The 23,377-nt window shown below is 42.1% G+C and overlaps 1 protein-coding gene across 1 annotated transcript in view; it reads right to left on the reverse strand.

The window, feature by feature from the left end:
- Window positions 1-14,140, reverse strand: part of crb2a (crumbs cell polarity complex component 2a) — a 34,761-nt gene extending 20,621 nt beyond the window's left edge. The window contains exons 1-4 of the mRNA XM_039780127.1: window positions 13,884-14,140; window positions 4,201-4,893; window positions 2,318-2,513; window positions 618-757 (exon numbers count right to left, since the gene is read on the reverse strand). Coding sequence (XP_039636061.1) covers window positions 618-757; window positions 2,318-2,513; window positions 4,201-4,893; window positions 13,884-13,950 — 1,096 coding nt within the window. The 5' untranslated portion in view covers window positions 13,951-14,140. The remainder of the gene's footprint in view (window positions 1-617; window positions 758-2,317; window positions 2,514-4,200; window positions 4,894-13,883) is intronic.
- Window positions 14,141-23,377: the final 9,237 nt, after the last annotated feature.

Raw genomic sequence — 23,377 nt, forward strand, 5'->3', positions numbered from 1 at the left:
CAAATGCTAAACTAAGATGATGAACATAGTAAATATTATCTGCTCACATATTAACTAGCTACAGAGCTGCTAGCATGGCTCTCATTAAGTCCTGGTGATCCTTATTGATAACATATTTCTGTAAATAACCAAACAAACTAAAAACATTTGCAATTTTGTGAGTTTAAACTTTATAGAACTTTCTTTTAAGAGAACTTGTTGGATTCTGGTGCAAAGCAAAAATACTAGTTCTTCTTCTTCTTTAGGGTTGTACGGCAGTTGGCATCCCATATGTTGCATTACTGCCTCCTACTGGTATTAACTGTTGGTAATATTCTGTCCCATTACAACTTTTTAGTTAGACCAGTGTTTTTCTACGGTGACCCCACTGTCAAACACATCTTTCACCCTGATTTCCACTCGTCCTAAAAGTACTAGTCGCTACTATTGTCCTAAGTAACTCTGAGAGAACAGCAACAGAGCGTCTTTCTAAATTCAAATGCATGGCTTTAGAAAGAAATACAAAGGTTGTGTACACTTGGTGTATAAGTTGCAGTTTAGATGATTGCCCTGTCAGTTTGCGTGTTGAACAGTGTGCTGACACTGCCAGGGGGCTCTGCATGTCTGTAGTGGAGTACCTGGCCAGCAGAGGCAGGCGTATCCTCGGACTCCCTCTGAACACGAGGCGCCGTGCTGACAGGGATCGGAGGCACACTCAGGGATGTCCACTTCGCAGTAGTCCCCCTGGAATCCTGTATCGCTGCAGTCACATTCATAGCTGCAGGAGACACAATGAGTGTTTATACAGAGAGATCCGACAAAGGGCAATACCTGAACAGCAAACAGAACATGGACTCTCTTCTCAGGGAGGAGAGAGGATGCTAGCTCCAGAGATGGACAAGCTAGTTGTCTCAGCTTGTCCATCTGTCCGTAGAGGGACCGGAGACCCTGAGAAGCAACTGAAGAGCAATTGATTAGCATGATTCAGTTGAGCAAACGCTGCTTTGTTGTATGGGGGTGACAGTAGCTCAGGGACTTGGGTTGGGAACCGCAAGGCACCGAACCCCCAACTGCTCGGGGCGCCTTTCCATGGGCAGCCCCCTCACTCTGACATCTGTCCATTAGTGCATGTACAGGTACTGAGCATGTGTGTGTAATTCAGGCCTGTGTGTAATGTGTGTAATAACAACAGAGTGAAAAGATTGTAATTCACCTTGCAGGATTAATAAAGTATAAATTATTATTATTATTATTATTATCTTCATGGGAGAGTTGTTTCATCTCTCACAACTCGATGCTGATAGACGGATGATCTGCTTGTTGTTGCAGAAAAGATTGTCCCCAGATCATGTATTGTATTGGGTTAGGGTTGGGGGGTGGGGCCTCTTTCCTCTGCTGTCGGCACCAACCTGTGTAATTTGTTGTTTGACACATGTAAAGCAACTGGCCAGAGCTTGTTTTTTCCTCTTACGAAATATTACTAAACTGAGATCTGTAGTTTACACTGCTGCTATCTATTGTATGCATTTATATCATCGGGCATGGACCATTGTAATTATTGCATCTATTGTACTCACAGGTAGAGTACAGATGTACTCAAGGACCCCATGACATCACTGTTGGGTGTGGTTAAAGGCAGGGTGCAATTTGTGAAAAGAAATTGAGGTGGGGATGTTTTTTGTCTGATGATTGTAAAAGTGATTGTTGTATAATATATTCCTCTCATGTATTAGCATTACATTCCAGTTCCATAGCTAAGCATACGTTTTACTGGAAAAAATAACACCCCGTCATTTATGACAAGCCCAGAAAGTATTCTACAGCCATGAGACTATGTTTCCAGAATCCTTCCAAACTCTTATAGCAGTCTGGATGCTGCTGTCTGTCACTGCATGATTTAATATTAGCAACTATTTCCTAATCCAAACAAAGATGTTAGCTGGAAATGCCATGTCACTGTCCAAAAACCTTTCAATCTCAAAAATAAATCTCTATATTGTTGTTAGTTTTTGTACTCATATTTTCATACTCAGTAAAATGTTTATTATGTCACTTGTGTCATATAGAAGGAGCAAGAACATATGTTGTACGATAGGAAACAAGAAACAAGAAACAATCAGTTTTACTGTGCAGCTGACCGAAAATGTTTACATCCAGAGTCTGAGGATTCTGGGAACACCTTCAGAACTTACTGTTGTTAAAAAGCTTCTGGGTATTTGTTGGGTATACCTTTTTTGCCAATAATAAAGACCCAATAGGGGGAACATGCACAAGCTCCCCGGTAGATCTGCCTGTACTGTTGAAGCTCCTCCAGACAGCAGGTTGTTGACTGGCCTACCTGTTCACCATGTCATGGCAGCGGGCTCCGTTCTGGCAGGGCTCACTGGCACACTCGTCCACATCCAGCTCACAGTCGATGCCATCGAAGCCGGGCAGACACTCGCACGAGTACGTGCTGACCAGGTCGTGGCAGGTGCCGCCGTTTTGGCAGGGGCCGGACTCACACTCATCGATTTCCACCTCACAGTTGACTCCTGGGGGAGGAGGGCAGAGTCCACATCAGTCAGTAGAAAGCACTGGAAGCAATGACGCAGATGGTCATATCTGGTAAAAGTTGCTATTGTTAATTGTGTTAATCCAGAGATCTTTAACAGGGGGTCCGGGACCCCTAGGGAGTCCTCAGAATTGATGTAGGGGGGAGCCGCCAAATTATTGTTTGATGGTTTAAAGAAAAAGTCAAATATTTCTGAAAATATACATCAACATGAATCCAACATATTATTAACAAAGATAAAAAATGTTTTAATGTACACAACATTGATGATAGGCTTACTGGCATATACTGTAGGTACGACAGTCATTCCCAGATACAGCTGGAGCCTAAGGATTCACTGTGGCCCATTTTAATATTAAAACATGATGAATAAGTATATGAATATGCCAACAATTTTAATTTTATGCACCATTAAAAAGGTATGTGTAAAGGCTTTAGGCTGCCCTACACATTATTATAGGTCCAGTTTAATGCAACTGAATTTTATACACTATATGTAGTAGTGGGTCTTAGTGTTAATCAGTCACATTTTATAAATCAACACACCAACCACACTGCTCTGCCCTGATGTCTGTATCAGTCTGTTCTGGACTGCAGATAGCTGCGGTGATAAAAGTCCAAACTAAGTGATAGTGTGACAGCAGAATGCAGCGGTGCTGATCTAACCCGGCCGCTCACAGATAACACCAAGCTCCTCTGACACAGAGCAGGCGTGTGGAGAAAGAAAGGAGTGGTAGAAAAGCAAGATGGGAGTGCGAGAGTTTATCTGAGCTGCAGATAAGATGGCTGACTAACAACATCTTACTGTGCACTTAAAATACTCCTCGTGCCCAGTTTATCAGAACAAACAAAACACTTAAGAAATGACGGTGAGGAACAAGACGTAGGAAAACAGAGCAACGCTGCGAGTCTCTGCTAATGTGTTCTGTTAGGAGATGATTCACGATGACTTCTTCATTCACAGCTCCAAACTAAAGCAAACACACATGCAGGAGGCTGAGCAATATGAAGTTATATTACTGTGAATCTGCAGTACCTGCAACTGTGTACATTGTGTTTTTCAGGTCTCACCATCCTGTACATGTTTTGAAAGTATTTATGTAAGTTTCAGTGCATGAAACCAACGATCTGCACCAAGGGGGCAAACAAACTCTAGTGTGATGCAGCCGGACTAAATGAGGCAGGTGTGTAAGCCCCCTAAGACCCTGTAACAAAGGAGTATGTAATGACAATGCATTATGTAATGAAACATCAAAATGTAATAAAAATTCACTTTATTATGTAATAACACCCTCATTATGTAATAATCTGCTGCATTTTGTAATAAAAACCCTGAACGCAATATGTAATAAATGTCTCCACATTTTGAATAAATTATTACATAATGCGGCAGTTCTTACAAAATGCATGGGTTGCAATATTTTTTTAACGAAAATGTAATAATATGGTGCATTATGTAATAACCAACCAAAATTAATGTCTTCATTTATTTTTTATAATGTCATGTTTATTTTATAAATTCTAGCAAGACTTAAAGATAGTATATCAAAGAAAAACACACTATAATACACTATCTTTTAATTTAGGTTCCCATGTTACCCTGGTGCCATGGCGTGTGTGTGTATGTGTGTGTGTGTGTGTGTGTGTGTGTGTGTGTGTGTGTGTACCTGCAAAGCCTAGCAGGCACTCGCACTCATAGTGGTCCTTCTCATTGATGCAGGTGGCGTTGTTCTCACAGGGTCGCGAGGCGCACTCGTTGATGTCGATCTCACAGTTATAACCCTGAAACCCCGGCACACAGAAGCAGTGGAACTCGGCCACTCCTTGGATGCAGATAGCTCCGTTCTGACAGGGCTCTGACAAACACTCATTCACATCTTCCTCACAGGTCTTCCCCTCGAACCCCGGTGCACAGCGACATTCAAAGCCCTGTGGTCTCAACACACAGGTGCCATTGTTGCTGCAGGGTTCATCGATGCAGTCAGTCACATGTGTCCTGCAGTCCCATCCTCCGTACCCAGGAGGACATCTGCAGAAGTATCCGTTCAGCTGGTCTACACACAGAGAGCGGGGCTCAGAGCACGGGTTGCTCTGACACTCGTCCACCTCCTCAGTGCAGTTATCCCCTGTGAATCCGTCCGGGCAGATGCAGTGGTATTCTGCCGTGCCCGGGGTGCTGGTGCAGTCGTCACACGGGGCGAAGGAGCAGGCGTCATAGAGCTCATCACAGTCTTTGCCCATGTATCGGACCCCCTCCCTGGCACAGAGACAGGCATAGTCATCCATGGTGTCCACACAGGTGGCTCCGTTCTGGCAGGGCGCAGACAAACATTTGTCTGAAGTGGCTGTGCACAGGATTCCTGAAACACAAGCACATGTTTGCAAGGATAGATGAATGCATGTGCAGACAGCTGTATCAGAGCTGAATGTCCTGTCACAGTCACTGCTAATGCAAACATCACATTTCCTACAGCCACAGGAAATGCAACAAGTTGTCCCAGAGGTTAGAAGTACTGTCTTAGCAGTGAACAGGACCCTGTCAGTGCTGGGGTCTTCTGGCATACAGACAAGCCTGGGCTGTCTGAATAAAAAGAAAGCATAATATACTTAATGTCAGGTCCGTCACAAAGTGCTGCGGGGGACACTTGCAGAATGTTGGGCAGGACCAGCTCATTAAATATATTTCCATGACAATATCTCTATTTAGCAGCAACAAACAAGTGAATGACCTGAAATCACCAAGTGTGACTAAAATAGGTCACCTGCTGTTAAATCTGTTTCACTTATTCAGTCTGACATTTCCTCTAATCTGCTCTCACTTCATGGAAGAGTCCTGGCACCCAAGTTCACATGCAGACGTCCTAAATCCTGACATAGACTGTACAGCTGAAGCCCACACGTGGCCCGCTCAGTCCAGCCTTTACCAGTCACTTGGTAATGATAATGACAGGATGTGTGCAATACTTTATGTGCAATTTATTGTTGTGACTGGCACAGCTGGTACTGTTTTTTGTATTTTTTGGAACTGTCAAGGCATTTATTTATGTGTGCAACTTTTGAGTCTAAAACGAATGTCCCTAGGGGTGCAATAAAGTATATCATATCATAATGTATGGTTGCAAAAAAACATTCTAATGTCCACGATATTCTCTGAAGTAAAAACTGCACCAGCTACTCTTTGCTGTTTGATTGAGGATTCATATGCTAATCCTGAAAATACATTAACACACAGAAAGATTATATTCCTGCCATGAACTTGACAAGATAGGAAATAAATGCAAAGTTTACATGAAGTAGTCAGGTCACTGGCTCTTGTCCCTACACAGTGAAGTCACTGTAGTAGCTGGCAGTCATATGTGAATCAATATAACTAAATATATTGATTCACATAATAAACTAGAAAGAGTGCAATGAGGCTACTGAGGCTTCAGAGGAAGGTCTGGCTAGTCCACACAGCATTCTGGGATGGGAGGAAAATGTGCTCTGGTCTATTGGTATTTCTTTAAACCAATCACAATCGTCTTGGGTGGTGCTAAGCTCCAGACGGAGCCCCGGTGCCTCTGCTAAATAGTCTCAGGAAGGAACTTGTTTTGGTGGAACATGTGGACGTTCAAAAGTAGTTTTAGTCATGCAACAGAAAACTCAGATTGGACAGATAGTCTAGCTAGCTGTCTGGATTTACCCTGCAGAGATCTGAGGAGCAGTTAACCATAGTCCTCACAAATCCACCGGAGGTTAGAACGCCAACACAAAGAAAGAGGAAGGGGACGGATATCCGGCCGAAATGAGGGACATCCGGCGGAATTTTCGGCAGCACCGGAACTATCCAGGAAGTGGAATGTCGTGGATATAGACTAAGTTGACAGTGATAGCAGAGCGTCAGTGGGGATCAGCCGTGGCTGGAAGCTTTGGACACCAGCTAGCATCTGTAGCGGGAACAAAGTCTTACTTTAGAGTGACAGTTAACCTGCCGAACCAGATGCCAAACACCTGCCATCTGTGCCAAGGGGCCCACTGTCTGACCATGGCCTCTAGGGGCCACTACTGGGATCTTTAGTGTTGTTTCACAAAGACGCCTGCAGGCACAAGTTCCCTTGTTAATGAACATTGGCCCAGCTCCACACGCTGTTCCTTCTACTAGCTCTAATTGTGTTTCTTGTCTCAGTTAGCTTGTAGCCAGAGCAGATAATGACTGTACTGTGCCCTCTCGTCTCTTGGAGCTTGTAGGGGCTATTCTGTGTGTCAGTTCACCGAGTGGATGTGAACACTAGTTCAGTGAGGATCTGTCTCCCCTCAGCAGCCAATGACACGCGGCCTCTGTGGAATCAGTCCACATTCCTTTTATTAGGGCAGTCCCAACTCCCCATCCACTACTCGCAGCCTCGCTGCCCGACACTTTGATCAGCGTCCTGTTCCCAAACGCTCACTCAAGTGGAAGATATTCACAGTGAAGGGAGTTATGGAGGGGAAGCAGGGGGGCAAAGGGAGAGAATATGGAATCAGATCAACCGGTTGGGAAAAAGTCACTTTTATTAGTGGTTGCAAGCATGTGCAGCCCAGCAGACCCTGTTCAGCCGGTCACAAAGGATTCCAATGTTCTAGCGCAGCCATGGAGCCATGCAGCCATGGAGCCATGGAGCCATGCAGCCATGGAGCCATGCAGCCATGGAGCCATGCAGCCATGGAGCCATGCAGCCATGCAGCCATGCAGCCATGCAGCCATATAGCAAAAGAGACATCAGAGCTAGTCTCTGTATTTAATGGGAACTGTTTCTATTGAAAAGAATAAAAGAATGTTAGACTGCTCTGTATTGTTCTAGTAGACATAATGTGATGTTGTTAGTCTAATGTGAAGCCAGGACTCATTAACATGAGTTATGCATATAAAGATTAAGTGCATGAATACATTACAGCTAACCTCCTTTGTTTGAATGTCTCCTATGTGTAAAAGTATTCAGGCATGGGACTCTTTTTTTCTCATTATAACAACATACTATATCATGTCATGACAACACGTTTCTTATTTTAACAAGATTAGTTATTTTGTGACAGAAGATAACAAGCCTTAAAGCTTTAGTGTGTAACTTAATTATATATTAATTATGTTATGCAGATATTAATGAACGTCCATTACATTCAAGCCATTGTCAAATGAGTTGCTACAAAGCTAATTAAGATTATCAGCTCCACACAACTCTCTCTGGATTTCTTAGTAGGACTATGTTCAGAAGATTGGGGCATCAGGTGACTTTCCCTCGCAGAAACTCAAGTGAAGATAATTATCTTCTAAAGAGTCCATCATGTTTTTTTAATCTTCCGTGTCCTCCTTGGCTACTAGCAACTGTGTGGAGGAGGATGGGGGGGTTGCGCGATCACATAAGGCTTGTGTCATGTGGACGCCCCGACAGTGTTGTTGTCATTACTTAGAATTCCTCATCGGGGCGGCAGAAACTACACACTATAGCTTTAAAAGAGAATAATAGTAAAAACAAGCTAGATCTGTCACTATAACTCAATTCAATTTTCAACGTATGTTCGTGTTTGAAGTGACAAACGTTAAGAACTCAAATCATATTTACATATTTGCAATGTAATGATTAATATTTCCAATGAGTGAACAGGTATTATAAATCATAGAGAATATTGAGGCAATAACTCAGCCACAGATAATCTTTTAGGAAATTACTGAATGTATAATTCTGTCTGTGGTTAAAATTGAGTGGCATTATTAAAGTCTGTGAACAGACACACAGGTGTTTTCAGGTAATCTGTCTGATTGGACCAATCAGGACTGTGTGGGTGTGATTAGACTGATTGATTGACATCTTTCTGAGTCTCCTGTTAGGGCGGGACAAATGACAGGTTACCATTCCTACTGGTAGAAAAGATTTGTGACCTAATAAATTCTTCTACCTGAGTCTAATCAGCCAGATGAAGTGAAACCCCCTGTGTGGTGTTCAGGGGCTTTCATGTGTGGAGAGCAGGTGATGATCCCTGATGGTCACTCTTGTTATAACAACAAGAAAAATTATGAGGAAACATTCTGCTTATAAGATGAAATAATCACAATAAAAGAGAAAATGTTTTAATGACGAAGCAGTGTTGGCACCCTACTGTATGCACCTCAATCTTATCCATAATAATCCATAGTCTCTATATGATTCAAGCTTATTGAATGTACTGTGGCACTAAAGCATGTGTTAAAAGTTTAAAATATAACATACCACAAACATGCCACAGGTAGTGAGTCCCAGCACCCAACCCCCATGATTGATCATTTTGTGTAGAAGTGATCCGCTCTTGGGCAGCTGCTCTCAGCTCTACACTATGGCCCAGCGTTGCCCTCTGGAAGCAGAAGGTTGCTGTCATTTCCAATTTTTGTTGAGGTACATCTCCCCTCAGTGTGAAGCGTAGACACTAACTGTGTTTGAACTGTACAGATTACAGAGGAAAGAAGAGCCCATGGTTTCCAGATTAGGCTCACGTCTGCTTGATGTGAGAAGAGAGCAGGATAAACACGAGCATTGATTGAGCAGGTGATCCTTTGCTTGCTTGGTAAGAAACTTAACATAAGTGCTGTTGGGTCAAACATTGGTGGAGAGTCAGGAAAGGCCTTTATTCTAATGAATTCAGTTGATTTCATTGATTCATCCCTGTCTTTAAAGAATCCCATTCAGCACTTTACAGCACAGTGATCGTCTGGATATGTTCTGAATATCACATCAGCAACTTCATATGCTCCGTTTCATTGACGTTCATCAGAACGTTCGGATCATCGGGTTCACTGTCAGCTCATGTGTTAAAGACGCTTAATTCAAATTTAAATTCTCATTTCCTACGATACCAGTGCGGGGGAAGTATGGTATGGTTAAGGTGAGGGAAAGACCATGGTTATGGCAAATAAACTATGTAAAATAAGTGGCAACACTTGGTTAAGGTTCAGGTTTAAAAAAAAGCAAACACTAATTGCAGGTCTCTGATAAGGACACACTATCTCCGTCATTGGCACTAAATGCAAAAAGTGAGATGTTTAACCATGCAACATGGACCAAATTGCTATATTACCATGTTGCTCATTCAGTTCTATAATATATAATAATCTAATATAATATATCCTTTTTTTGCCAAGTACATTTTACACATACAAGGAATGTGTCCTCTACATTTAACCCATGCTAACTGACCAGGGTCCAGCTGCAGTTGTAATGCAGTGTCTTGCTCAGGGGCAAGTCAGAGTTCCCAACATGCATTTCTTTACGGTGGGAGAACCTGCTCTACATAGAGCGGCCCTGACCGGACCTCAGCAGTGCTAACCGACAATTCTAATGATGCCATAAAACCAGCTACAATTCTAACAGCAATAATAATAATTGTTTGTGATAATAATGTCAAATTGACTGGTCTTGTATTTATTTTGATGTGTGATCTAGTCTGCCACTTTGTGTCTCTCTGCTTCATTCATGTATTGCTTTTCACTGTGCACACCTTCTTCCTATCCACCCCCCACTTTAGTCTTCCCCCCGTCTTCCACCTGAGCAGGTCTGACAACCTCCCTGAACTGCAGAGCCGTTCCATGGTGTAATCCCTCAGGCCTCTTTGGGCCAATCCCCTTGCTCCTCTAATCTCCGGATGGAGGATACGTGCACAGATTACAGCTCGAGCATGTGTCCACTCTCTGTCTCCAGATTGTCTCTCACATACTCTTCTTCTTTTTCTTCTTCTCTCACTTTGAGCTCACATTCCCCCAGCTTCCCATACTCAAACCCTCATTAAACATGGCACACATATAATAACACTATAACATTTCACTATTTTATACCATTTATTTCATCCACACTATTTTCATATACATTCACAAAACCTTATGCAAAATGAGCTGCTAGAGGGGCTGTAGCTTCAAATGATTGTATTGCTCCTATAAACATACTGCAGTTATTAGATATATTTTTTAATACAAATAAAGCAACAGATGTAGTACTCAATACTTAAGGACTATAGTGAGCATGGCCAGCCAGATTTAATCTCCAACTTGGTGTATGATTGTACTAATACTCCATAACTTCCTATAATCTTCACATCATTGTCCCATACAGCATTATGGGTAATCCACACAATACAAACAAGGTTGATCCTGACTGTTCAGACACCTGTACCTATCAGACGTGACGCAGAGTACACGGAGCAGACACATCACACACAGCAACTCTGTCTCCTCTGGTTTTCTCTTTGCCTATCAACTGTCCAATCAGGAGCTCCAAAACATCTTCTCTTGAGGTCCACAGCTCAGCACCAGAGCATTCTGTCTGTCACACACTGTCTTTTGTCTTTGCCTCCCTCCGAGACAGATGAGCAGCGTATCTAGTTTTCTCTCCTGTGAATGAAACAGAGTGACAGAAAGCAGAGCTTGTCCACACTCATGTCCCTGCTTCCATAAATCCAATCACGCTCGTATCTACAAACCTACAAATCTACAAATGAAGTTGGGACGTTGTGTAAAACATAAATAAAAACAGAATACAACGATTTGCAAATCCTTTTCAACCTATATTCAATTGAATACACTACAAAGAGAAGATATTTAATGTTCAAACTGATAAACTTTATTTTTTTTGTGCAAATATTCACTCCTTTTCAATTTGATGCCTGCAACATGCTCCAAAGAAGCTGGGACAGGGGCCTGTTTACCACTGTGTTACATCACCTTTTCTTTTAACAACACTCAATAAGCGTTTGGGAACTGAGACACTAACTGTTGAAGCTTTGTAGGTGGAATTATTTCCCATTCTTGCTTGATGTATGACTTCAGTTGCTCAACAATCCGGGGTCTCCGTTGTCGTATTTTCCTCTTCATAATGCATCACACATTTTCACTGGGAGACAGGTCTGGACTGCAGGCAGGCCAGTCTAGTACACACACTCTTTTACTACAAAGCCACGATGTTGTAACATGTGCAGAAGGTGGCTTAGTCTGTTAGTTGGTCTTGCTGAAATAAGCAGGTCCGTCCCTGAAAAAGACATTGCTTGGATGGCAGCATATCTTGCTCCAAAACCTGTATGTACCTTTCAGCATTAATGGTGCCTTCACAGATGTGCAAGTTACCCATGCCATGAACACTAACACCTCCCATACCATCACAGAAGCTGGCTGTTGAACTTTGCACTGATAACAATCTGGATGGTCCTTTTCCTTTTTTGGCCCTGAGGACATGACGTCCATGATATCCAAAACCAATTTGAAATGTGGACTCATCAGACCACAGCACACTTTTCCACTTTGCGTCAGTCAATCTTAGATGAGCTCTGGCCCATAGAAGCTGGCGGCGTTTCTGGGTGTTGTTGATGTGTGGCTTTCGCATTGCATTATGGAGTTTTACCTTGCACTTGTAGATGTAGTGACAAACTGTGTTAACATACAATAGTTTTCCAAAGTGTTCCTGAGCCCACATGGTAATATCCTTTACATAATGATGTCAGTTTTTAATGCAGTGCCGTGAACTTCGATCCCTCAGGCATCCAATGTTGGTTTTCGGCCTTGTCTCTTAAGTGCAGCGATTTCTCCAGATTCTCTGAATCTTTTGATAGATATTGAGAAATGTTGTTCTTAAACTGTTGGACTATTTGCTCATGCAGTTGTTCACAAAGCGGTGAAACTCTCCCCATTGTATTCTGTTTTCTTTACATTTTACACAACGTCCCAACTTCATTGGAATTGGGGTTTGTACATTCAGGCACCGGAGTTGATCATGGACACTGTGTGACTGCACATGCACTTCATATCGTCATATTTCATCATCAGATCATGTGTCCAATGGTGTGCCTCAAGGGTCGATTCCTGGGCCATTCCTGTTTCAACATGTTGTACCACCTGACCACTTGAAATTATGTTTGTTTGTCATTGCAAATAGCTGCAGTTTATTGATCCCCACCTGAATCAGGCTCCGGCTCATCCAAATGCTTTCATACTGCACAAGCCTACCCCTTTTTGTTCTGCTCCTTCAACTCTTTAAACTAGTTAATAACATAGGTAGTATCCCAGTTGAACATTTATTTAATAAAGTAACATTATCAAGAACATGAGCAACATGGTTCACCTTTACATAAGTCACTCTTAGTGAGTACTTATTTTTGACTTTGGTTTGGATGATGAGCATCACCGGCTTTTTTTTATTTTTCTCGGTTTGTACTTCACATGTCATGTGAAATTGAATTGAAACACCTACAATGTCCTTATAGTTGCTTTATAGCAAGTGTTTTTTATAGCTGCTACAGAATTCCAGTGAGATTCCACTGAATGATGAACTCACAGTAACTGGACCTGTGTGCTATCAATCATGTGTTTTAGAAGAGCAGCAGTCCCTGCCTTTTTTCTGCAACCATGGCTTTAATGTTCTTTACCATGACATTCAATGGAAAGAGTCCATGCTTAGAAACAACTCCCAGAGTTCACATCATCACATCACAGAGAACTTCTTCTGCCTGATGTCCCTTTGCTTTTTAAATGTTAATGGAACATAACTTTCAGAAACAAAACGTAACCTTTCTGGACATTGTGTGACCTTATTCATGTGCAGACAGATATGAATGAGATTCTCTCCACTGATCTCACCCATGTTTGCTCTGTTTGAGTGTGCATGACTGAGGAGCACTGGCTCTGATTCAAAACCAGTCATGTGGCAAATGAAAGACAGAGCTAGTAAAAAAAAACAGAAATAACTGTCCATTGACCATCAACACCAACAATCAACGATCTAAGCTTACACCAACGGCTAATGTTTAAGAATCCAGTTAAGAGATTTGTCTACAAAAATCTCACAATGTCAGTAATTACAATAATGATCCCGCACATGCTCGAGGTTTCTCAGGATTGTGAAATCCACTGGAAACTAGCCAATGCCCTCATCATTGTTGTAAGTGACAAAAGACAAACGACAACCTGTCTCCATGTATTTGAGTCTCCTAATATAGTGGGAGCACACAGGAGCCTAATAAGCACCTCCCAAAAGCCCACTTATGTGCCCTTCATAGAGCAGCACCTCTGAGAGCCTTGCTGACATTCCTGAGGCCTGCTCCATCACGGCTCCTCTGGACTAACCAATTTAGCACTAATATTCTTTGTGTTAGCCAGTAAGCATGCTGCAAATATGTGAGGTAAAATAGTTGTTTGATTTTTATATTTATGTCCTTGTAATAACTCTTTCCATCAAACCTTTTGCTTTTACAGGAAAAGTACAAACAGCACAGAATATCTTGAGATATACAATGTGATTTCCTTCAATTACAATTAGACAGAAATGATCATCCAAAAGGAACACTTTAAACTGTCCTGGAACACAACAGTTGTCTTACTCACCCCATTTGAACATCATCATCGTCAGCAGTACTGTCTTTAGATTCAAATGAATCTTCCCCAACTCCATGGTAAAACCACGGACCAAAAGGTAATATGTAGAAAAAAAGAAGTGAAAAGTCCTAAAGTAGTGACATGCGGCTGTGCGGTGGAGAAGCTCCTGGCTACGTTGCTGTTGCCCAGTGTTTAGAGGCTGGCATGCTACACTCTGCCCATGCTTGGCTACTAATGAGTGCAGCAGCGAACTCCAACAGACAGCCCTCCCTGCTTTGCACTCACAGAGTGTAATCAGCCATAAGAGCAGAGAGACGACAGGAAAACATGAGCTGGATTAACACCTGCAAATAAGGATGCTCATTCTCTGAGCTCCTGGTTAAAAAGGTATACTGTAAGGTAAGGCATGAATACACTATATGTTAATAAAACAAATGTATACTGTAGAACTGGTAAAAAGAACCAAGATTAAAAAATGCCATTAAAGGTATAGTTTTCCAGTTTTATCCCATTAAAGTTGTTCATACTATGAGTACAGTAGGGGCCATGAGTTAAATTACAATAATTGCAGTTGAACTGTAACTGACACTGTTAACCCTTTACTAGTCCCACCTAAACAAATATAATTATTATAATGCAAGGCTTAATTTCTTTTGAAACAAACAACAAAAATCAATTCTTTTCTTCAACTGAACAAACTGTCTTTTAGTTATGGGCCTTTACGAAACGATAGAGATATCCATTTATCTCTATTAAAAACACTTTTTAAATTATACTTCTCTTGTGGACTAGAGCAATGTTAAAACTGCCCTGAGAACAACGGACCCTGAGAAGATAGGACACTGGGAACATGGGACACTGAGAACATATGGCCCTGGGAACAAAGAAACCTCAGCACATAGAACCCTCAGAACATAGGACCCTGAGAATATATGACGCTGGTAACATAGGACACTGTGAACATAGGACCATGAGGACATAGGACCCTGGGAACATAGAACCCTGGAAACAAAGAACCCTCATCACTTGGAGCCTGAGAACATAGGACCCTGGGGACATGGAACCCTGAGAACATAGGACCCTGGGAACATAATGGGAACATAGGATCATGGGAACATAGGATCCCGAGAACACAGGACCCTGAGAACATTATGGGAACATAGGATCCTGAGAACATAGGACCATGGAAATATAGGAACCTGGGAAAAATAGAACCTGGGAACAAAGAACCCTCATACATTTGGAGCCTGAGAACATAGGACCCTGGTGACGTGGAACCCTGAGAACATAGGACCCTGGGAACATCATGGGAACATAGGATCCCGAAAACACAGGACCCTGAGAACCTTATGGGAACATAGGATGTTGAGAACATAGGACCATGGAAATATAGGAACCTGGGAACATAGAACCCTGGGAACATAGGACCCTGAGAACATAGGACCATGGTAACATAGAAACCTTGGAAAATAAGAACCTGGGAACATAGAACCCTGGGAACATAGGACCCTGAGAAGACCATGGGAACATAGGACCCTTGGAACATAGGACCCTGAGAACATAGGACCATGGGAACATAGGAACCTGGAAACATAGAACCCTGAGAACATAGGACTCTGAGAACATAGGACCCTGGCAACATAGGACAGGGAGAAGATGGCTGCCACATTTAGATGGAGCACTTTACCTAATGAATGCAGACTGAGATGACCACGTGGCTCATGTGCATATAGCAGCAAGGGAGGCTCCCCTTTTTCCATAAGGCACATGAGGTAGCAATGCATGGATTGAGTGCGCCTGTACCCAGGATGGGACAGGCACACCTGAAAATGTATAGGCCTGCTCAATGGTGTATCTACGACCCATTGGTACAGCCTTGGCTTTGACAAAGGTCTACCCAGATGACTGGGAGCAAAACAGCCGGTCAGTCTTCCTAAGGGCCTGTACGCATCTGATGTATTCTGCTAGGGCCCTGACCGGATACAGCATGGACTGAGGCTACTGGACCACCTGTCCCTTCTCAGTTCTCAGAGTTACTGTAACTTGACAGGCTGAGTCAGATGGAACCTTAGACAGGAAAGCCTGGTTGGGCCAAAGGATTATACCCGACACATCCGGTAAAAACCTGCAACCTTCACTGTAAAAAGTTCATGGAGCGTGCCTACACTCTGGTAAAGGTTATGGCCAAGAGGAACCCAGTTTTAAGGGAGAGCCATTTCAGATCAGCAGCCACAAGGGGCCAAAAAGGGGGAGGGGATGCTGAAGCTACAGCTTGGTTGTCAGTTTGCAGAAAACAAGGAGAGCCCAGCCCCCCTTGCGCGTGGATGTAGGCTGCCGCCACCGTGCTGTTGATTCTGACAATGATGTGATGACCTCTTAGTCTGGGCAGGACATGGTGAAATGCTAGGTGAACCACTCACAGCTACAAGGTATTGATATGCTGAGTCACTCAGAAGCTATTTCAACAGCTGATGACCCCGCAGCCTTCGTGGACAACACCCCAACCTGCCTGGGACGCATCTGTGAAGACTTGCTGGTGGGAAACCACTGGTTTTAGCACACTTCCCTTTGCAATGTTAGCTGAATTCTGCCACCAGCAAAGGGCTCTTTGCCTCTGCAAGACCACCACCATGGTCTGGTGGGACTCCTGTGGACAAAAGGCCAAAACTGACCTTTGGACAGATTTCATGTAGATGAGGATTAGGGGAAGGGTAGATCCACATTAAAGTGGCATTACCACTCCGACAAATCACCCAATCACTGACATGACTGAGGATCCTGAGTCTTTTCTGCCTGTGAGTGCAATGTCAGCAATCATACAGCGGTTCAAGGTCCAGGGAGCCAGTGAAATGACGAAAGGCAGAACCTAAGAATCAAACACCTGGCCCTCGAAGCCAAACCTGGATTGTGGCAAACCAATCACCTGCTGTGATGGTTTGCCTGAGCAGCTTTGCATATCTTTAAACGGGGGCCTGAGTCACCCCCTTGGAGCCCCCTGTAAACCATTGCTGACCTATAAACACACATTCTGGATTTACATAATAAGTCACTGTATTTTCTCTGAAAACATGAAAAATGTCCAAAACAAAAGCATACTGATATAATAATACATCAGTAGTACATACTGTCAAAATATTTTTTCTATTATTTTACAGATATCCAAAAACAAATGACCATAATATTCTATACTCCTTTAACTGAAGGAATGATAGCCTAAATCCACCACACGTCCTTGTGTGAACCAATCAGCCTCTGGCATTGTGTTAACCTGTGCGGTCCAGTGAATCCAGGCCAGGTTTTAGTCACTGGCTCATTAGTGTCTTCAGCAGCTTTAGTAGCTCCTTTGTAGTATGGAGCTTAGCAGTCAGACATCCATCACTTAGCCTGTTAGAGACTTGTTACCTCCCTTTACTCCTCCATCCCCCACCCCTCCCCAAACACCGGCTGTGCCTGACACCCCATGGCCTACCAGACAGATTTGCACCCATGAACTTTGTGTCACCTGCAGTAGCTGGCACATGATGAGGATATTGTGCATTTGGGTATTGTCATGTGCATAATGTCAAGACTTAAACTGTGGGCTGGTGTTCAGCCTGAAAATAGAACCACAAGGGTCTATGTTGGTGTGTTGCTTCAGGTACCGGTGAGAAGATAAAATACAATCAAACACAAAGTTTATGTAATACAATAGATCTGTTATCAGAAACCAAAACACTGCACAGCAGTTTAGAGTTACAGTGCCTTGCGAAAGTATTCGGCCCCCTTGAACTTTTCGACCTTTTGCCACATTTCAGGCCTCAAACATAAAGATATAAAACTGTAATTTTTTGTGAAGAATCAACAACAAGTGGGACACAATCATGAAGTGGAACGAAATTTATTGGATATTTCAAACCTTTTAAACAAATAAAAAACTGAAATATTGGGCATGCAAAATTATTCAGCCCCCTTAAGTTAATACTTTGTAGCGCCACCTTTTGCTGCGATTACAGCTGTAAGTCGCTTGGGGTATGTCTCTATCAGTTTTGCACATCGAGAGACTGACATTTTTGCCCATTCCTCCTTGCAAAACAGCTCGAGCTCAGTGAGGTTGGATGGAGAGCATTTGTGAACAGCAGTTTTCAGTTCTTTCCACAGATTCTCGATTGGATTCAGGTCTGGACTTTGACTTGGCCATTCTAACACCTGGATATGTTTATTTGTGAACCATTCCATTGTAGATTTTGCTTTATGTTTTGGATCATTGTCTTGTTGGAAGACAAATCTCCGTCCCAGTCTCAGGTCTTTTGCAGACTCCATCAGGTTTTCTTCCAGAATGGTCCTTTATTTGGCTCCATCCATCTTCCCATCAATTTTAACCATCTTCCCTGTCCCTGCTGAAGAAAAGCAGGCCCAAACCATGATGCTGCCACCACCATGTTTGACAGTGGGGATGGTGTGTTCAGGGTGATGAGCTGTGTTGCTTTTACGCCAAACATAACGTTTTGCATTGTTGCCACAAAGTTCGATTTTGGTTTCATCTGACCACAGCACCTTCTTCCACATGTTTGGTGTGTCTCCCAGGTGGCTTTTGGCAAACTTTACAACGACTTTTACCTTTTATGGACATCTTTAAGAAATGGCTTTCTTCTTGCCACTCTTCCATAAAGGCCAGATTTGTGCAGTATACACACTGATTGTTGTCCTATGGACAGAGTCTCCCAGCTCAGCTGTAGATCTCTGCAGTTCATCCAGAGTGATCATGGGCCTCTTGGCTGCATCTCTGATCAGTCTTCTCATTGTATGAGCTGAAAGTTTAGAGGGACGGCCGGGTCTTTGTAGATTTGTAGTGGTCTGATACTCCTTCCATTTCAATATTATCGCTTGCACAGTGCTCCTTGGGATGTTTAAAGCTTGGGAAATCTTTTTGTATCCAAATCCGGCTTTAAACTTCTCCACAACAGTATCTCGGACCTGCCTGGTGTGTTCCTTGTTCTTCATGATGCTCTCTGCACTTTACACGGACCTCTGAGACTATCACAGAGCAGGTGCATTTATACGGAGACTTGATTACACACAGCTGGATTCTATTTATCATCATTAGTCATTTAGGTCAACATTGGATCATTCAGAGATCCTCACTGAACTTCTGGAGAGAGTTTGCTGCACTGAAAGTAAAGGGGCTGAATAATTTTGCACGCCCACTTTTTCAGTTTTTTATTTGTTAAAAAAGTTTGAAATAGCCAATGAATTTCATTCCACTTCATAATTGGGACCCACTTGTTGTTGATTCTTCACAAAAAATTACAGTTTTATATCTTTATGTTTGAGGCCTGAAATGTGGCAAAAGGTCGAAACGTTCAAGGGGGCCGAATACTTTCGCAAGGCACTGTATATGAGTTTGGATTTTACACTTCTGGAAAGTTATCAAAATCATTATTTAATCGTTTTTTCCTTTACTTGTTTCTACAATACGATACAAAATAGTTTATTAGTCCCCCATGGGGGAAACTTTGTGCCATTATACATATAGGAGAATTGAGGCAATAGGAGAGAACATACACAACTCAAGGCAATACAAAATGAATTATACTTTTTATTGACCAGTGGGGAAATTATAATTTTACACTCTGTTGTTAGAAAACACTACACACAGGCCGGAAATACACACATGCTCAGGTCTTATACATGCACAAATGGAGAGATGTCAGAGTGAGTGGGCTGCGAGTGCTGGACAGGTGCCCTATAGTGTAGCAAATAGTGTAAACCTCAATGTGACTGCATATGACATATTCATGGACACCAGCATTACCCCCATCTTTAGGAAAACCACCATAAGTCATCAGCGTCAGATCATCATTGTGATCATAAGGTAAACAGTAGAAGATGGTGTTCACGTTCAAGTTATCTAAAAGAAATGTGTGCTTTAAAAAGGTTAAATGTGCCTTATTGTCATTTCTAAGCATACATAGAAAAATGAAATTCATCATTTGTATTTAACCCATGCTATAGGCTTACAGATGAGCAGTGGGGGGACAAACTCCAGTCTTTTGGCCATTGCCTTTGTTCACGGGGCGCTGACAGGAGCTCTAACATAACATACATGTTTTTGGTGGTAGGAGGAAACCCATGCATGGGGAGAACATGCCAACTCCACACAGAGAGGCCCTGCCTTATTTTTTGCTGAATGACCCTGCTGCGTTTATTGATGCAGTTCTACAGTTGAGATCTCCAAAGTGGAACATTTAGAAATTTTGAGCATATCAAACACTTAATTTCCTGCATTCTGTTGAATTTTTCTGCAACAATGTGTGCCTTTTCTGAACCAAGTTATGGTGCAAATGTCTGTATTTATGTAAAGGAAATTATATTAGGTTTTTTGGGGTGTGTTGCACTGGCCAGTTTCCCCATCCTCCCTGTTAATTACACCTATGCCCAAACCACACACTGTTTTAGGATATATGTTAAGATGTTATTGTTTACCTACAAATCAATAAATGGCCTAGCTCCAACCTCTCTCTGTGAGCTAAAACAACTACACGTCCCACCGAGGGCACTCAGGTCAGCTGACCAGTTGCTCCTTGCGGTCCCAAGATCGAGGTGAAAGCACAGAGCCAATCACACCTTTACTGTTGTAGCCCCCAAACTCTAGACAAGTTTCCTCTACACTGCCTGTTGTTAAATCCAATCTTAAAACACATAATTATTCTCTGGCTTTTTAATCACTATGAGAGTTGCTTTTCTTTAATGTTATTCTCGTGTCTTTGAAACTAGTCTTGTTTTTATGCTTTTGCTATAATTTTGCTTGATTTTCAGCACTTTGGCTAAATGTTGTTTTTAAATGTGCTTTACAAATATGGTTGGATTGATGATTTCTTTATTCTAAGTTTTATCAGTACTGGAGCTAAAAACAACATGATATGGTGATGGAGGAAAGATAATCAAAAGGGTACATGACCTTGGGAGCACCAATATGCTCAAGACATTTCATGGAAATGTGCCAAACACATTATGAACAATTTTGTGTCAACAATTTGATGACATGGTGGCACGAGAGGATGGCCATTGGCCAGTGTTTACAGAGTTCATACAAGTTACAGTAAATTTAAATTGCAACCTGGCCTTTAGATTTTAATGGAAACTAGTGGAAATTTTTGTCTGATGAATCTACTATCCTGCAACTGATCAATGTATGGGGTTGGATGTGTAGTACACTCGTTAATCTAATCATCCTCCTTGGACCGAGAATATCTAGAGAAAAACCATTAGATGTGCTGATATCTTACGTATCCCAGAGAACATTTACAGGCCCTGGTGTTTGTATGTTGGCATGATGTGTGTGAAGATGAAACTGTTGATGTGGAGGCAGGTAGGCATATTTTTTATTTATTTATTTATTATTTTAGGACAATGCACATTTAATGAACATGTACAGCAGTACACGTAAAAATGCAAGATTGTAGCCCAAAGGCTAATTTCCATCTGTAGTCCATATATTGTGCTGTCCCATGAAGACAGCTTGGAATCTGAAGCTGTTCACTTGTACACGACACAACCTCAGACAGCACACAGCCCAACACTTTCATCCCTGCAAATGCTTTATCACTGAACAACTTTCAGCTAAGTGATAACATTTACCCTAACTCAAGTCAAACTGAGTCATTTCCTTTCAGTACATAAAGAAACTTGAATGCAAGCTGTGGGGAAATCCAGCATGATACAGCGTAAACACGGAGGGAATAGATGGCTGCAGCAGATCAGCTGTTGTGTCCTTGAGAGGTTCCTTCTAATCAGGAACAGATACGGATGGAGTGGTAAACCACACGAGGACTGTGCAGCATACACAACAAGTGTTTTTAACACCATCTATTAGTCAGCCATTATGTCAGCTGAAAGACCCCTCTCCTTGCATCTCTGATTTTTTAGCCCCGATCAGTCCACTTTTTGGCGTCAGTGCATGATGAGCTGACAGGACATGACACTCTGTGCCCTACACAGAACAAACAGCACACACATGACTTATTACTGTGTTATCAGGGATATATTTATGTGCTTAGCTGACTCTTGGGATTGTTCCTACTTTAGTGGAGAAACAGGGAGGACCTAAAATCCAATCATAGTTCAACCATGAATCACACTGAGTGTTTGGATGCTGATCGGACCATCATCTTTTGAACCTTCTGAACCCCAAGTTAATCTGTGAGTTATACTGTTACTGTAAATAGGGTTAACTCCACTGTTACTCTCTTCAAATGTACTCAGAAATGTGACATTTCCAGAACAGCTACAGTGTTTTTTCAGTTTCATTCACTTGTAGCAGCAGCTTAAACTGACTCTTGATATAGGAAGGGTTCATGTTGACGTCTGTCAATCATCTTTTATAAAGTGCAGCTTATTGAGTTAACTTTTGTCCAACAACAATGGGGCCCAGTAGGAAAGGAAAGGTAAAGTTGTTGAGATTGCGTCGCCAGGTTGTAGTTCCCCGACTTGGCAGATACAAAAATGTTGTTACAGCAGATTTGGACACAAGCCCAAGAATTTGGAATTCTTCAGGAAACAAATGATTCCATTCAGAACATAGCAAACTTGACTTAACCGTTGACAAGCTTCAGGAGATGAATATGAAACTTAACATTTGTGGTGTGAGTTTACATTTGTGGTGGTGGTGTTGAGTTTGAAAGATGTGAACTTCTACCAGGCAGGTCTTTTTTAATCTTAGACTCATTTTGAATTGAATAAAGACCCCTTTTGAACAAATAACATGCCATAGTGGAATACAGTCCCCAATAAAACCATCACAAACACATTTAGAAAGACGTGTTCCGCAGCATAATGAGCTCCTAACGTGGTAGCACTGAATACAGAAATGATTCATTTTCTAGTGGTTGGTTGGTTTACTGGTGGAAATATCACAAAATCACAAACTCTACCTTGGCAATAAGTAAATGAACCCCATCTGGAACAAGCCTGACGTGCACAGGGTCAGAAAAAAGTATCACACAACAACAACTTGCTGGTCTCATTTCCCCATCTGGTCCAGAGGTACAGCATCAGGGGCAACCAATACCTGCAATATTTACTCAAATCAGCCATCCAAACCAAATGTAACACTACATCCACTTAGATCTCAACACGTCAAGCTCAGAGTTAATTAACATTTTTTTTTTGTGTGTGTATATATATATATATATATATATATATATATATATATATATACACACACAAAATAATATCACATGTCTGAAAAGGCCATCTCCATACCATCAATAAAGTGGGAACAGGACTTGTCTATTGCCCCTGATGCTGACTTCTGGAACCGAATCTTCCAAAAAATATCTACCTCATGACAAAAAAACTAATACAGTACAAATAACTCCACAGAATTCCCTCCACTAGGCCAAACATTTTTCAAAACGGGATTCACTTCAGAAATCTGGACTAACTGCACTCCGAGAATGCCTGACATTCACCCCAGCTGGCACTGCACAGCTATTCAACAAGACTGGAAAGAAGTCCCAGAATCC

Source organism: Perca fluviatilis, chromosome 17 (assembly GCF_010015445.1).
Source record: "Perca fluviatilis chromosome 17, GENO_Pfluv_1.0, whole genome shotgun sequence".
NCBI lineage: Eukaryota > Metazoa > Chordata > Actinopteri > Perciformes > Percidae > Perca > Perca fluviatilis.